General features: G+C 43.4%; 1 protein-coding gene across 8 annotated transcripts in view; it reads right to left on the reverse strand.

The window, feature by feature from the left end:
* Window positions 1–17,346, reverse strand: part of ANO7 (anoctamin 7) — a 179,134-nt gene that overhangs the window by 117,096 nt on the left and 44,692 nt on the right. For all 8 annotated transcript variants that reach the window (XR_015057729.1, XR_015057732.1, XR_015057731.1 and 5 more), the window contains exons 4-9: window positions 15,144–15,251; window positions 9,222–9,358; window positions 8,075–8,132; window positions 7,641–7,751; window positions 6,548–6,713; window positions 6,299–6,389 (exon numbers count right to left, since the gene is read on the reverse strand). Coding sequence is in view for 4 of the 8 variants with exons in the window: in XM_085879606.1 (XP_085735732.1) it covers window positions 6,299–6,389; window positions 6,548–6,713; window positions 7,641–7,751; window positions 8,075–8,132; window positions 9,222–9,358; window positions 15,144–15,251 (671 nt within the window). In the remaining 4 variants the exon portion in view is untranslated. The remainder of the gene's footprint in view (window positions 1–6,298; window positions 6,390–6,547; window positions 6,714–7,640; window positions 7,752–8,074; window positions 8,133–9,221; window positions 9,359–15,143; window positions 15,252–17,346) is intronic.

A 17,346-nucleotide genomic window follows, 5' to 3' on the forward strand; every position in this document is an offset into this window, starting at 1 on the left:
CAAATTCGGAGCTTGGAGCAATTTCATGCATTATATGATATGATTTTCCACGATCCACTCTCACGAATTAAAGTTTCTCATCGAAATATTATTTTGGTTTTGAGGATTGGATATCATCCGGACTAAACAAGTGTCGAATTATGGAGTGAAATCTGAACATTTAAATAAACTAGCGATACCCGTGCACATGCACGGGATAGCAGTACAACATAGCTGGTAGCAAGCGACAGACCTTACACGGGGAATGACAAAAATACGCATTGTGCAAAATGCAAGTGGTACTATGGAAGGCCAAGACTTCCCAAACAGTCGGCATGTCCGCTAAGTGCCACAGCAATTTCATAGGGATCGTGTGATGGCGAGCCGAGTTTTTAGTGTGCAAGCTTGGTATTATAATAGAGATAACAGGTCTTACAACTCAGCCTATATACCTAGTTATAGTACTTTAAGAAAGCAAGGCTCTGTTCCCTCCTTCTCTCTACATATACACAAGAAAATGTGAAATTTCCAAAGCATTAAACTTATCTTTTTATACTGCTTGGAGAATTATATTGCGGGAACAAAAAAAAAATTTGAGGAATGTGCCAAAATTAACCAGCTTCATTGAGCGATGTGATTGAATGTATTCACTGCAAGACCTCGCAGGCTGTCCCCCAGAGGGACTGCTTATTCATAGCATCTGTCAGATCAGTGTCAATATTTTCGAAGGTTTCGCTCGGTGCTTCACGGGCAAGCAAAGGAAGTCTGGTGAAAAACGGACGTTTTAAAATAAAGTTATAATGTTTGTGCGGACTAAGAACGATGTACCACGTGACTTGTGCAGAGATGAGCAGGCAACATGGCAGATTATTCTGCAATGTTTTTTTCATGGGCAATTAAACTTTGCGATGTCTCGAAGGTTGTTCAACATTAAAAAACAAGGACAAATGTGTCCAAGAGCAGCGTCCTAAAGGTTTTGTCGGCTAAAAAAAAAAAAACAACTTCCGATATTTTGTCACGTGCCTTGATTAAGCCAATAGCGAGACCAGTCATAGTGTATTTACGCATTTACAAAATATAGTGTATTTACAAAATAAATAATGTATTTACGAATTTACAATACAATAAATGTAATAATCTTTAAATAGTAACGTGAACCTTTCGAAACATTAAAGCAAATGTCCGAATATATTTAAAAGTTCATGATAGATGCTCTCAAAAGGCACACTCAATGCGAGGATGTGTAGAAGTGCTTAGTATTTCAGGAGATCCGGATCGTGTATATAAAAGAGCCGAGTCCGAATATTAAGGTTTTGTCTTCACAAGAAGAAGAAGAAGAACAATGCCGAGCGTTCTTGGAGCAGCGTTCGCGACGCGAGACGCTGCTAAAAATAAAAGTGCAATGCAGCAACAGCCTGGCCAGCCATTCCTTTTCAACCATTTCATTTGAGTGCTTGCTTGAGTGCTTAAGCCACTTTCCGAGCACCCCATAGTCAACAGTGGTTCCGTGTTATGTCATTCTAGGTGAATCATTCACTCAATGCGGATGCTTTTGCCGTTCGTGCTCCGTCGCCCTGAGCGAGCCATTCGTGCTCCGTCACCCTGAGCGAGCCGTTCGTGCTCAGTCGCCCTGAGCGAGCCGTTCGTGCTCAGTCGCCCTGAGCGAGCCGTTCGTGCTCAGTCGCCCTGAGCGAGCCGTTCGTGCTCCGTCGCCCTGAGCGAGCCGTTCGTACTCTGTCGCCCTGAGCGAGCCATTAGTGCTCCGTCACCCTGAGCGAGCCATTCGTGCTCCGTCACCCTGAGCGAGCCGTTCGTACTCCGTCGCCCTGAGCGAGCCGTTAGTGCTCCGTCACTCTGAGCGAGCCATTCGTGCTCCGTCGCCCTGAGCGAGCCGTTCGTGCTCCGTCGCCCTGAGCGAGCCGTTTGTACTCCGTCACCCTGAGCGAGCCGTTAGTGCTCCGTCACCCTGAGCGAGCCATTCGTGCTCCGTCACCCTGAGCGAGCCATTCGTACTCCGTTGCCCTGAGCGAGCCGTTAGTGCTTGGTCACCCTGAGCAAGCCGTTCGTGCTCCGTCGCCCTGAGCGAGCAGGGAATAACCCTGTGCCCAATTGTGAAGAATCCCGCCGATGAGTGAGGAAGTGTAAGTGAGCGCCGTCAGATTTTCGTTTTTCACAAAATGACGGAAAAACTTGAACAACGCCACTGCATCACATTTTGTGTAAAGCTTGGCGATTACCAAGTGGGAACGATTCGCAAGATTCAGCAGGCCTTCGGGAACAAAGCAATGGGCACCAAACAGATAAAAGAGTGGTACAACTGCTTCAAAGATGGTCGCACATCAGTGGAAAATGAAGCACGTTCTGGTAGGCCCTCAACATCCCGAAATGAGATCGTCATTGACCAAGTGAGGACCCTGCTGATGCAGGATCTGTCGAATCACGATCAGAGAACTTGCAGCCGAGGCGGGCGTCAGCCTTGGATCCGTTCATTCCATTGTGACTGAGGATTTGGGCTTGAGGAGAATCTCAGCGAAGTTCGTGCCAAAGTTGCGAACGATCGAGCAGAAGCAACTCCGTTTGGAGATCGCACAGGACATGCTGGAGACTGTGAACAGTGATCCCAACTTCTTCAACACAGTGATCACTGGCGATGAGACCACAGTGATCCGTCATTTTGTCAAAAACGAAAATCCGACGGCGCTCACTTACACTTCCTCACTCATCGGCGGTCTGTCGGCGACTGACAGCTTCTGTAGGTGGGAAAATATTCACGCATACGGATTAGGATCGCCTATATACGTGCACCAAACCACGCCTCCCTAGCTTCATTTGTTTACACACGAAAAATTAAGGTTGGATACTTACTGAACACACCTCGTGTATATATATATATATATATATATATATATATATATATATATATATATATATATATATATATATATATATATATATATGTACAGTACATAGTATGATACCTCAAAAAGTTTTGAATGGATTTTGACGAAACCCGGTCGACAGTTTGGGTATGTGACAAGGACGAATTGTTTAATTTTGTTCTGTATTTCATTTCAAAATGGAAAGAGAAGGATTGGGAAGAGCCACACGTGTGGGAAACGGTGGTGTGGGCAGGGTGGAGGACATGAAAGTATTAAATGTGCTCCAGTTTCCCAACACATGCAGACACCAAATCACCATCTGACGACATATACCTGCCTGCCTGTTTGCCCAATCACGTGTTTCAATCTCTTCTCACTAATAAATCCAGGTGTTTGTCCAATTAAAAAAAACGAATCACTTGTATTTATTCCAATTACCATCCCTGGAAAACATTTCACATATTTACTCCTCAAGGAGTAGAACCCCCCCAGCCCCTCCAAAAAAAAACAAACTTCAGTTGAAGATTAAATTTTTTTGTTTACTTCAAGCTTTACACTTTTGTGTTATTGTTGCGAATTTGGAAGCTTACTGCACTTAGCATTCAGGTCCTTATAGAACAGTTATATCGGTAAGTACGCATTTCTAGTTCGGGTCCCGTCCCTAGTCTAGTGGGAATTGGATGTTCATGCGCTGCGGTTATTTTTATAGCTAGGATTTTTTACATCAACAACGTCAATAACAACACTCTGCTCGCGGCATTGTCCACGCGAGACGCGCTCACGAAGCGTTTCGTTCTGGCCTGGCACCAAATAAGGGTATGCGTCATTTTGCACCCAATGAGCGACGTGCGCGCAAAGCCGAGGCGTTCGGCCAATGGGAAGCCAGCGCGGGATACTGTTACGCAACTTCCTGTTGGAGGGGCGGTCCTTTGCAAGAAGGCGGAGCCGTATCACGCGGTCTGCCCAATTAGAGCAGGCCACGCATGAGCGGACCGTGCCCGAAAAGGACGAGGAAAGAGAACAAATAATTAGCGTCTGGTCTGCTCGAGCGCGGAACACATCTCGCTGGCGCTGGGCTGGACGCACCTCGCTGGTGCTTCTTCTGCTCTCATCTTGTCGCCGACACTGGGCTGGTCTGGTCTGATCTCGACGAGAGCGTTGGTCTGCTCTCATCTCAAAGCGGCTGGTCTCATCCTGGTTCGCTCGTCTCGGCCAAACCGCATGAGGCGGGAAGGTCCATTTCTCTTTCTGGCAATTTGTGTGTACGTGTGTCTGTCTGTGGGCCCGTCTTTAAGTAGGAACTGTTAAGTGATTTTTGCCTTGTACATACTGCATTTCTTATCGTCGGATAACTCTGCCCTTTATGTGTTCCTTCCCACCTATTGTAAATAAATATCCATTTGTTGAATGTATCAGCTCGTTTCTGTGTTTTCTTCATTGGTTTAACACGGTGCATGTTGGGGAATTAAAAAAGGCCATTGTTGCCGTAGTTGTGTGCATTTGGACCGACGGGACCTCGGTAACCATCCGCTCGGGTTACGCACGGGTCGAGCACGGAAATGACTCGTCCCGTTCGAGTTCCGTCGAGGGTGTGAATACTCGGTAGTTCGCCACGTGGGCCTCCAGGTATTTTGAAGTTTGGCAAATAACTCTGTGCCCACGCGGTTGATTTATTGATGATTCACGGTCCTGTAGGGGACCCGTACCTAAGGAGTTATCTGAGGGTAACGATCTGAATTCCGGGTGTTCGGTGGAGCCGACTCTGCAGCTCCATCTAGCGGTCGTGCTCGTCGCCGATACCCGGCCTGCAACATTATTACCTTTGCCACCAAATGTGGAAGGAGGTTATGTTTTCACCCGTGTCTGTCTGTTTGTTTGTGAGCAGAATGTCTCAAAAAGTTGTGGGTGGAGTCGGAGAAATTTGCTGGACATGTTAGGTGTGTGAAAAGGAAGAATTGATTCGATTTTGGTGAGGATCCAAATCTGGATAAGCCATTTTAAATTTATTTTAAGTGATTCTTCACCATTGAGAGAAAAATGAAACGAAGCAATATATCTCAAAAAGCTGTGAACGAGTTATGACAAAAGTAGGTGGATGTTTTGGTTAGGTGACAAGAACAAGCCGATTCGATTTTGGTTCAGGTCCGGATTTATTTCTGGCCTATCAGTGGGAGACAAAACGTAAATTGTTCAGCCTGGCAGAGGTACGTGCTCTACCGAGTGCTGTTGTAGTTTTACCTGTCTCCACAATCTTCTTCCATAATGTAAACAGACCTGCTATTTCTGGTGTTTCTTCAAACACAAGATAACCCTGGAGCAACTCTACTCTAGTTGATCTACAGTGACACCTCTCGAATACCACAATATCCCTAATCTAATAAGGTGACAAATATGGAACACAATACTCTCGATACAGCCAAAGCAGATTCCATAAAAATCACCTTTCTTTTGATAGCTATTATGCAGATCAGGCATTTGTTCAATGTAACTTCCATGTGATGTGCTGTCACATTATGCAGGCCAAGACAAAAAAAAAACTTTCAATCTCAAGTTGAGCTTGCAGTATCTTGCCAATGAAGTTCAATTTTTTTTTTAGACTGTTCAAATCCTGTAATACTGCACTGATCTGTCTATCATCCTTTAATGTCTTTGAAATTTATGCAAAAAGGTACATGGTTGTCACCCTATGTCCTTGTCCTACATTTGAAAATGTACAAGTTCCTCCATGAGCTTTAAACACTGGAGAAACAACAATGAATTTTTTTGCTGCACTTGACACCTGTAAAATGTGCAACGTGATGAAATGTAATAAGTAATTTACACAAACCTCTCCCCTCTCACTGAACTCTACCAGGAACAACAGGATTCATGCATTATTCCAGCAAACCTTTCCCAGTGAAACTCTGAAAATCCAGGTTGACTGCATACCTCAACTCTTGTTTCTCGTTTCTTGTGTTTGTGGAGCTACCTCACTGTGGTTGCTCAATCCGACACTTCCTTCCAGTGCTTCAATAACAAGCGGTGTACCACCATCTCATATCATTGCCCATCGCTGCCCACAATCTTTTCTTCCGCCATTAACCCCACCTCACCTAGTAACACAACTCTTACTTTCAGGTTACTCTCATAATCTCTCCTCTTTGTCCTGTTCATCCATTTCCTTGCTCCTTGCTTGTGTCCAACTGTTGCCCCCATTGTCAGTTTATTGCCTTTTTACCCTATCATTTGACTCTTCCATGAGATTTGTTCAAAAAAACAAACAAACAAAAAAACACTTCCTTAACCAAACACATCATCAATGACATATCAGGTTTAAATACAGCAAACGTATACAGGAATGCATATTTTTAGAAAAATGAATAAGGTACAAAAGAAAGGTCGAATGACTGACACCAAAAACAAAAACAAACAAACAAACAAAAATAAAACCAACGACTCACGCTGGTATATTGCTGCTCATCGATTTAAGACCCGACAGAAACACCAGGGTTCCCACAAGGGCAGAAGGAAGAAGCCAGCCAGTGTAGAAACCTGCACAATACATGGATGACAAAGGGTGAGAGGTAGGTGGAAGGGGAAAAGGGGGTGGGGGGAGGGGTAATGGACAATGAGACAAAGAGGAATATTTTCACTGAACAAAAAGGCGTTTCTTTACAACTATTGAGAGACTCCTAAGAAGACAACAGCACCCAGCCATGCGAAGTATATGGCGATCTTCTCTCCAAAGTACTCGCGGATATGGTCAAGGGGCTGGTAGTGGAACCAGCAACCCCAGTGAGCCCAGTACGAGTACAGCACCTGTCTGGCATTGAGCTTCTCTGGAAGTAATGAAGAGGTTGCACCATCATATGGGCCCTGATGGCAGAAAGACAAAGTCAAGACAGATACACACTACTAACCAAGATGGTGGCTTTGGGCCTAGAATGACTTCCAAACTAAGTTCACGTGTAGCGTCGTACTGTAAAGTGTGCCTGGAAATGGTTTGAAAACATTAATTAAAATGTTTAGAATCTTTTGGCCCACATTTTGAAGGTGCCATCATACTCAGACACCATTTCCTCAGCATGCAGCCAACCTCTTCTGTTGAAGCTCAGTAAAGCTAAGAACTCCACACAAGATATTTCCTGTTTTTATTTTATCATTTCACTTCTGTGTTGCTGATTGTCTTTCAAACCCATGCAAAATTTACCTTACCGACTCCTTTATTGATTGAGAATTTTTAATCGTCCTCGATACATTTTTGGTACGTATTATTGAATCCGAGATGTGTCTGGCCTAACTTCCAAAGCCTCAGCTAGAAAGCATGCCTCATTATCTCAAGACTGACTTGTGCCTCATGAGGTCTATTTTATCCTGGGTGTTCAGGATACTCTCAATTCTTCTGGTAACCGCCTTCTGGATAAACTTCGAAACCCAAGCTGACTGCACAACACAGCTCTTTTATTCCTTGCTTCTTCCATCGATGGAACCACCATCCAGAGGCTGCTCTGTCTCACTCTTCCTTCCAGGACTCCAACAAGCAGTGTACCACCATCTCGAGTTATCCTCAATCCTGACCCATGATCTTTATTATCCCCATTCACCTTTCCGAACTCAACAATTTTACTTATTAGTTTCAGTTTCCTCCCGCCATTCCTCTACGCTTTTCTTGATAGTTCACATTCCCTTGATGTTTTGTTCCACCATCAGTAGTACCTTGCTCTTCCATGATCCTTGTTCCTGTAAAGAAAATAAAAACGAAGAAGTATAAAGAATCTGACAAGGGGCAGCACACAAGTTCACCTCATGCAGAGGAAAGGCAGCTGAGTAAGCTCCTTCATTCATCAGGCGATCAATGCCAATCTCTGCTCGCTTCCTCTTCCCATAAACTGTCTTGGCAAGAATTTCGTACACCTGACAAGAGATAGCATTTATGAGATTTTCCAAAAATCATTATACATCTCGAGTAACTGCAAGAACCATAAAAATACAGTAGCTCCAAAAAGCTGATCAGTTTTATAAGTTGTTCGTAACATGCTAAGCTTTCACGTCTTTACATGCTACTAGTTATCGAGCGTGTTGATAATTTTGCACACTGGACAAAGGCCAGGCTTAATTATTAAAGGAAAGAAAGTCAAGCTTTAAGTTAGAATCAGCCTGAATCCCACCATCCCCTGCCTTCTCCCTCAAAAACAACTTGTCCACGTTGTGTAAAATGCTGTATTGAAACGACTCACAATCCTTTGCCGTTGAGTCGTGCTGAAGTACGCATCCCGATTCTCACTCCCAAGGAACCTGAGCAAGAAAGAGAGTGGAGGGACAAGTAATAAACAAAAACAAAATCAGTGACCATTAATGAGTCATGCAATCCTGAGTTTGCTTACATTGTCAGTTGTTGTCCATTTTGACTTTCGTTTTTTGGTCCAAAAAGTAAGACCTGCATTCCAAGTTTATCATGCAACTAAGTTATCAGTCATCCTTTACAGTTTTTAAACGTCGTGGTTCGATTGATTGTCATGTTCTTTCCAGCGTGTCGGTGCTGTCAAAGCAGTCGCAAAGTAGTGAATCCACTGGGTGGTTTGGAATTTTGTCAAGGTACTGGCACAGAATGGCCTTCTCTTTTCAAAAGGTGCTGAAGAATGTTCAAAAGGTATACATCAAAAGAGACATCGAGGTTAACATCCAACTGAAGGACGACGCACTCAGACACAAAATGCTGTTTGTAAAGCTCCAGGGTGGCAATCAAATCCTGGGCAGGGAATCGAACCCAAACCATACATTTCAAAGGCAAGTACACTACCTCTGAACTATCCTCATAGGCCTTTTAACTGTTTAGTAAGTGTCTAAAAGCAGCAATTACCTCCGCCACTGAAAGTGGACGAAGGTTACGTTTTCACCCCAGTTTGTTTGTCTGCCTGTTTGTGAGCAGGATATTCCAAAAAGGTATGATGGATTCGGACGAAATTTGGTGGACAGGTTGGGAGTGTGACAAGGTCGAGTTGATTAGATTTTGGTGAAGATCCGGATCCAGATATCAGAATTTCTAAAGGGATTCTTCACAATTGAGAGATAGGGCCAAAAACTATATTTATCATGATATCTCAAAAAGTTATGGCCAGGTTATGACAAAACTTGGTGGGCTAGTTGGGTGTGTGAGAAGAACAAGCAGATTCGATTTTGTAGTGTGATAAGGGCGAATGGTCCAGATGTAGATCTGACCTATCAGTGAGATACAAAACGTAAATTGCTTAGCCTGGTGGAGGTGTGCACTCTACCGAGTTCCGCTCCAATTATAAATGCCTTAACTTGTCTTGAATGCTTTTTAAAACACCTAAAGTGATTATGGAAACCGGATTTTGGAGAAAAACAAACAAACAGCCTCACCTGCTAATTTTTGACTTGCGGAAGAGGCAAGTGTAGTAACTGAGAGGTTTGTTGGGCACGTCCTGATGGAGGATGTTTGGGATGTTGAGCTGGCCCAACAATCTCTCAGACCAGTTTTCTATTGTTACAGGGCGTGCCTGGGACACAGAAATATGACAAATCACGATTTGTAATCTCAAAGGACAGAGGCGTAATATGTGAGTAATCAACTTGCTTCCCATTTGATTAGTCAATAAGTCTGCCACACTGATGTGTTGTGGAAGATTTTAGGTTGATCGTCAGGCAAAAACTCACAATGTAGGAAGATGCATTCCTGGTACGAAATATTACCATATACTGTAGTCATTTGCTATTTACTTGCAACTTTTTAAAAGGTGGAACATTTTGGTAACATTGAATTATTCAACATGTTGAATTGAAGCCACAAAAAAGGTATGATTTCAAAACAATTAGTCTTCTCCTGTATCGTTTTCTTCAATGACAAGCAAAATGCATTTTTATTTCTAAACTAGCTATCCCACAGTATCCTCCAATGCACAAATTTCCCAGAATCAAACGACAAAGGCATGCACTCCATTCCTGATATTTAAATATCTATATATATATATATATATATATATATATATATATATATATATATATATATATATATATATATATATATATACAGTATACAATATTTAGCTATCTTTTTGTCAACAATTAAAAATATACCATCAGAGATGGGGAATCCCCTGCCATTGAATGAAAAAGGTCATACATATTCCAGATAATGAGGGAGGTGAATTGGAAACAAGACACCATTTGGTCATCATCTCGTAAAAGTTCCCCAGGGGTGAGGAACGTAGAAACCAAAAATAATTGAAATCAGATAAGCGGTTTTCCATTTATTACAAAAAACATTTTTTTCAAGATGGCCGCCCCAGTCAGCCATCTTGGATCCGGCCACGCCCAAAATCAATAGGGTTCTTCCTTTTCAGGTGATACATGTGTGACCCAAATTTCAAATCGATATGGCGAACAGTTTATGAGTTATTCCACTCACAGCTATAAATGTTGATGCCCGGACGGACGGACAGCCGGACGGACAGCCGGACGCCCTGGGTGACAACAATATCCCCCTTCCGCCACGTGGCGGGGGATAAAAATGGACACCATGGTCTCTTTGAAAAGAGTAGGCCTTTGTACAAGTACCTTGCAAAACAATCAAACTTTCACATTATCAATAAGATCCTTCACATATATAGCTGTTGGAACAGCTATAGTGAGAGATTCTAATGAAACATCATATCAGCAATCATGTCAAACAAAGTTTAACAAACTTTATATCTATGAATGTCAATAAAAACAAGAACAAAGTACAGGATACATTTCTCCCAAAAGCTTTTTCAAGGCTTTACTCAAATAAAGTTTGCTTCAGCAAATCAGTCCTGAGTGCATTCCATACTCCGCATCCATTTCCTCAACTTTATCCTCCATATTTCCTATCCTAGTTTAAAAAAAATTAAAAATAATTCAGAAAAAAAACTTTAAAAAAAAAATCTCACCCGAAAACGATTCTCATTTAATTTCTGGTTCTACATTCCCCCCACACACTTTTATCTCCACAAAGAATCTACATTAAATAAAAAGTTTCTTCTTTAAAAAAAAAACAAACATTTTTAGGATGTATTTCAACCCTTTGTTTCTCCTTCACAAATGCTGCACATGTTCTGCCTCTTCACCATGATACATGTCTTCTTCTTCAAAAGGGTTATTTTGATGATGTTTTTGTCTGCTCTGTGGCTCAGTCTTCCCCCTCACCTCACCCTCTAAAACCTTCCCCCACACCCCACAAACTCAAAACTCCCCCCTCACCCTCCGAAAGCCTCACCTTGCCCCCATGAAGCCTCCCCCAAAACTGCTCAATTCCAATGCATCCTCCCCTCATCTCTAACTGTTTGGACCTCAAACATCTGAGGTCTTCGCTCTAATCGAATAAATCTCTCAATCAAGGCTACTGTCGATAAACCAGACACTTGTTGAGCGGAATCCTTCCTTCCACAAGACGTCCCCAACTCCCGAGTGTCTCTCACCGATTACTGTCTCCTCCAAATTGATAGGCCTGAACCATGCCCCGGCGGTGGGGTTGCACTTTACATCAATAACTCAATTTCTCACTGCCCTTGTATTTATCTTACACCTCCCAACCCCCAGAAGTACTTCTGGCTACGACTGTCTTTTGCACCTAAGAAAGTGGAGAAGGTTCTTGCAACCGTCGACTCTGAATCTGAAACTGAACCGGAGGCATCGGCTTACGTGTCCGAAAAACCTGCTCTGCTGCAATTGCACATCCTCTCTCTGCCCTTTTCACCCTATCATTTGTGCTAGGTCATCTTCCATCTTCTTGGAAATCCCACATCATCACTGCACCACATAAAAAGGTGCAAAACTGATCCCCTTAATTACAGACCAACATATCCGCTTGCTTCCAATCATCAGTAAGGTCATGAAATCAATCATCACAGTTCATATGACATCATTCCTTTTCTCCAACAACCTCATTTCATATAATATCAACGTCATGTTATCAGACGAGGTCAATTCCACCTTGGACATGCTGCTCTACTGACCCAACAATGGATGGCGGCCCTTAATTATATTCTCATCCTGCTTACAGGGGAATTCGCGCATTGAGTTCGTCCAAGCCCACCCCTCGGTGTACTGCAGTGAAAGCGGAGGGTGGTAGGCTCTTGACAGAGGAGTCCGAAGTGAAGGCCTTGCTTGGCCGGTTACTTTGAGCGGAAGTACCAGGATGATCCACCAGCTGTTGAGTTGGATGTCAGGGGTGTAACGACTCTGATTGCTGACCCTTCAATCATGTGATCTACCTTCGTATGTGGAAACACAGGCTGTGGTGAACTGTTTGAAATGGGGTAAACCTCCTGGGATCTGTGGCATCCATGCTGAACTTCTCAAGGCTGGTGGAAATGCTGTATTCATGTCGCTGCATACAGTTCTGTGCTCTGCCTGGAACAAAGGCATCATCCCACCTGACTGGAAGAGGGGCCTTGTTGTCTTTCTCTGGAAAGGGAAGGGTGATCGCCAAGACCGCAACAACTATCGAGGGGTGATGCTGCTCTCAGTGCCGGGCAAGGACTTTGCTCAGATCATTTTTGATAGGGTTCACCACCATCTGCTTGATTACCAGTGTCCAGAGCAGTCAGGCTTTACACCAAAGAGGTCCACAATCGACTGTATCCTTGCTCTTGGGGTCCTCACCGAACGCAGATGAGAGTTTGGGCAGGGGCTGCTTGCTTTGTAAATGTTGATCTCTGTAAAGCGTTCAATTTGGTGAGTCGGGATGCCCTCTGGAGGAGTCTTGGTCTTCGTGGGGTGCCACAAAAACTGACCAATCTGATGTCTGAACTATACTCTGGTACTGAATGTTGCGAGATGTGGTGATACCTTCTCCAACTTATTTTGGGTTGTTAATGGAGTTCATCAGGGGTGTATACTGGCCCTCACACTTTTCAGAGCTTGTATGGACTGGATTTTGGGGAGGACGTCAGAGACATCAAGCTGTGGTGCATCGTTTGGGAATATCAAGATATCTGACCTTGATTTCGCAGATGATGCAGTCATCTTTGCGGAGACTCTGGATATCCTTTTGGGGGCCCTTGCGGTGCTGAATGAGGAGTCAGAGCCGCTGGGATTATGGGTTTCCTGGGTCAAAACTAAGATTAAGGCTTTCAATGACATCTTGGATGCTACTATCTTGGGTGTACCTGTTTGTGGTGAGGATGTTGAGGTCACAGAGAGATTCACTTACCATGGCAGTGATATTCATGTCTCTGCTGGCTGTGAGTCAGAGGTCAATACACGTCTGGGTCGGGCCTGGAGAGTCATCGATTCACTGGGTCATGGGGTGTGGCGCTGCCGGTACCTGTGCGGGAGGATGAAAGTATGAGTCTTCTAATCCTTGGTGCTTCCAGCCTTGCTCTACAGATGTGAGATTTGGACTCTGACCAGGGATCTGAGATGGAGAGTTAATTCCTTTGGGACCAGGTCTCTTGGGAGAATCCTTGGCTATCGCTGGTTGGACTTTGTGTCCAATGAGCGGTTGCTAAGAGAGGCTCAAATGAGATTTGTTACCTGCATAGTCCGTGAGTGCCAGCTGCAGCTGTATGGACATGTCGCTCGTTTTCCTGATGCTGATCCTGCCCAGCAGATTCTCTCAGTGAGGGAGTCTCGTGAGTGGAGGAGGCCAATGGGCCGACCATGTGCCTCGTGGTTGCAGCAGGTTGGTCAGCATCTCAAGGAGATGGGAATGGGCCAGGCATCTGTCTGGGGGATGGCCACACAGAGGCCGCTGAGTTCCGGTGGAAAGCGGTCACAGCAACGTGCTGCTCTGGCACATGTTCCTCCCGCACCTGATCTGGCCTGATGAGTTTAGCGCCATCGCTCTGGACATATCTCTTTCTTTTGATAAAGTCTGGCATCCTACTTTACTCTCCAAATTCTCTCCCTATGGCATCGAAGGCCAACTCCACACATGCCTTTCTGACTTCCTCTACTTCTATAAACAATGTGTGGCATACAACGGAATCCTTTCTTCTCATCTCCCTGTCAAGGATGGAGTGCCCCAAAGCATTTTTCTGGGCCCAGTCCTATTCTTGATCTTCATCAATAATCTCTCTGACTCTCTGGAAAATCCTTTTTAGCTGTTTGCTGATGACTCCGCCCTTAGAAGTAACATCCCTCATCCTTCAGACAGATAGGCTGCAACCTTTTCCCTCTCTTCAGACCTTAAAAAAAAAAAAGATGGTCAAACACTTGGAATAAGTCTTTCAAATCTTACAAATCTCACCCTCTCACTCCAAAAGAACAGTCTGGAACCCTCCTCCCCACCCACCACCATCCACTCATCTACTTTCTGAGCAATGCTTTTGAGGAGGTTTGGTCATTCAAACTCCTAAGTCTCACCAACCGCCATGATCTTTCTTGGACAAACCACATTACAATGTTGTGCTCCAAAGCCAGCCGCTGACTGGGAATCCTCCATCCTACAAAGTCATTCCTTGGTATAGCTGAACTACAATCCACATACAAGACCTTCATCTGCAGCTTGATGGAGTATTGCTCTCCCCTCTTGGTTGGCTCCCCTGCCTCACATCTTGCTCAGCTTGTTGCTGTGGAAACCAAGTCCTTGAAGATCATTGGAATCTTCTGCGCGGAAGCTGAGTCTATGGGTTTATCACTGAGCCATTACAAACAGGTCGGTGGTCTCTCTGTCTTCTACCACTTCTTTTCTGGTCTTGCACCCTCTGCTCTTTCTGTGTTTCATCCCCCCTCCTCCCCCACCCCCATTCCTGAGATTTCAAGAGTGCACACGGTCCACCATCAACCCTCTTCTGGTAAAACCACCAAAATACAGTATCACTGCTCACCTCCACTCATTTGTTCCTCTCTTTTTTTCTGCCTACGAAATCAACTTCCACATCCTCTTCAATCTCATTCTTCCTTTCAGGTCTTTAACACAGTTGTTCACCACTATCTCTCATCATCCCCAATCCAAAAGCATGATCTTTTCTACCCTCGTTAACCCGACCCACGTCCCTCATAATTTTCCAGTTTTTCCTCCTTGGAGTTTCCTTGTCCATGCACGTGTGTTTCGCGTCCTGTTTTTGTCTGTTACATCTTGATCCGTTCGTTGTACTAGCTCTTCCGTAAGTCTCGACTATGTATTAAAAAAAAAAAACACAAAATAAAAAAAACCACAAAAAGCCATTATCACATACAGGCACTAAACATAGCCTTTGATTTTGGTGAACTGCCTTTTGATTAATCAAGTGTGAACTTAGCTGAACTTTCTGTTTGTGAATTTTTGTAGTGACTACTGCAAGAGGAATCATGATTGAGGCCAAAGTGTGTTTCCTGTACCTGCAACGGTGCACGCATGCAAAGCTCTTCTGCATAGTACACAAGCACATCCCAGGGAGCGCTCAGCTTCAGGTAATGGATGTGTTTCTTCTCACTCTTCATGACTTCCTGCTTCCACAGCATTAAAAGGTTATGATCAACATTTACAATCACCACCACCTGCGACCAAATTCACCGCACAGTGCGCTAAGCCGGTGGCTCGGTCACATTTGCATTCAGATGCTGAGACAAAATAAATCAAAAATGATCCAAATAAACTGAAATCTTCGCATTAAGTATGCACATCATAAAGATTATTCCCAAACTTTTCAACCTTTCTAAATAAAATATTGCAACAAAAATGTCTTGGGGAAGGGATGCCAGAAAGGACTTTGTTTTGTAAATTTTGAAGATCGAGACACACAGAGAGAGAGAGAGAATCTGAGATGAATAGTGCCAAAGAATCACAGACAAAAGGGTGCTGAGGAAAAGCCCAATGTTTGGTTTTCTTCGGAGTTCCAAGAGCTCAAGTTCCATGAGAAAAACGAGTTAGTTAAGGAAGGAGGCTTGAAGTGGGACAACACTTCCCAAACAACTCATTGTGCTGAAGTTCCATGAGTGGTGGAAAATTATGAGGGCCATGACCCAAATTCTTCGAGACATGACCAGCGTGATGACCAGGGGTTCACATTGTCACGAGAATGAATATTAAAATGATAATGTAACAACGAATGTTTGGATTGACTCGGTTAAGGTTTCCTCCACACCATACAAATGGTCACATTCTTTGGTAGGATAGATTTAGTAATTGGAGATGATGAGGACTACCGTATCCTAAAAAGAAGCGGGGTTCACGCAGCGATGGAAGACCAAATTTCTTGTTCTCCAGGAGTTTTCCAGGACAAAGTTGTTGTTTTCCAGGACTTTTAATGCAAATGTTTTATGTAACAAGTGACAATGGAATAAAGTACAAGAATAAGAATGAAATTTTGTTTGTTTTCTGTTATTGCAGATTCCATTGAATATTTCAGTCACACATGTATACCGACAGACAAAATATACCGGCTTTGCATGTTATACCACAGAAGCATTCCAAGTCGTACCTTTGCAACATTAATCACCAACTTGTAACAGTTCTTGGACTCTCATAAGATTTTACAGACAATTTATAGATATATACAATAAATTAGTTAATTCTGGGTGACAGGAAAACGGCATTCAGCCAAATCTGTCCTCATTATATTGCAGCCATGATGAAAAAAAAAAAGTTTGAAAATTTGTATTTGCTGACCTGGAGTAAACTTTAATTACTAATTATTGTCATTTTCATAAAAATTTGAAGTCAACAAATTATTCTTTCCATATATAAGGTGGATTTTCAGACTACAGTAAACCCTTTATTCCACGAGCGGTTACATTTCATCCCACCTGTGAACTTGTGTCATGAACTGGAGAAGTTTACTGGAATCACAGTGCTCACGGTGAAAAACCAGAACATTCACTATCCCTTATGTTTTCTGCACATTTCTTTACTTCACAGATACTGGACTCGTTAACGCGATAATGTCTGCTCAATGATGCCGTGCACTCTCGCCTCGACCACGTACTGCACGTCTGAGTTACCACATGCGCCGCAGTAGTGCTGCTGAGTTACCGCATGACCCACACAGGGGGGAAAAAACACCGCGTAAAAGCGAGATAGACCGGACCATGTAAAAACAGAATGGTTTAAAGAAAATCATATTTCACAGAAAAAAAGGCAAAACAGCGTTGAGTCAGTAAACTCAGCCCCATAAAAAAGGGTTTAGTGTGTAAAACAAGCTCAAATGAGTGAAGATCCTCGTCCTCTTCATGATGATATCATAAAAAACGAATATGACGTCATTGTGATGCATCAGATTTGCGATAAATTATCTGTGCTAATGCCTGGCTTGATTTCCACAAACAAAATTCAAACAGCTTGCCTAGTTTCGGAGATAATGGTATAGGCGATTTCCATTAGCGGCGATATTATGACGTCAACTTTTGTTTTAGGAAGAATTTCCAAAATCGGAGATGGTTACTGCCTGCGCGTGGGCTTTCTGCATATAGATGGCAAGTTTCACGAAGATCCGATGAAAACTCTGGGTTGTGAAACAAAAAGTCAAAAAATAGGAATGATGTCATAAAAATTGATATGACATCATAGTGATGTATCATATGTGTGGTAATTCAATCTCTGCTA

Source organism: Eptatretus burgeri, chromosome 4 (genome assembly GCF_056783735.1).
Source record: "Eptatretus burgeri isolate ZD-2024b chromosome 4, Ebu_testis_v1, whole genome shotgun sequence".
NCBI classification, from domain to species: domain Eukaryota; kingdom Metazoa; phylum Chordata; class Myxini; order Myxiniformes; family Myxinidae; genus Eptatretus; species Eptatretus burgeri.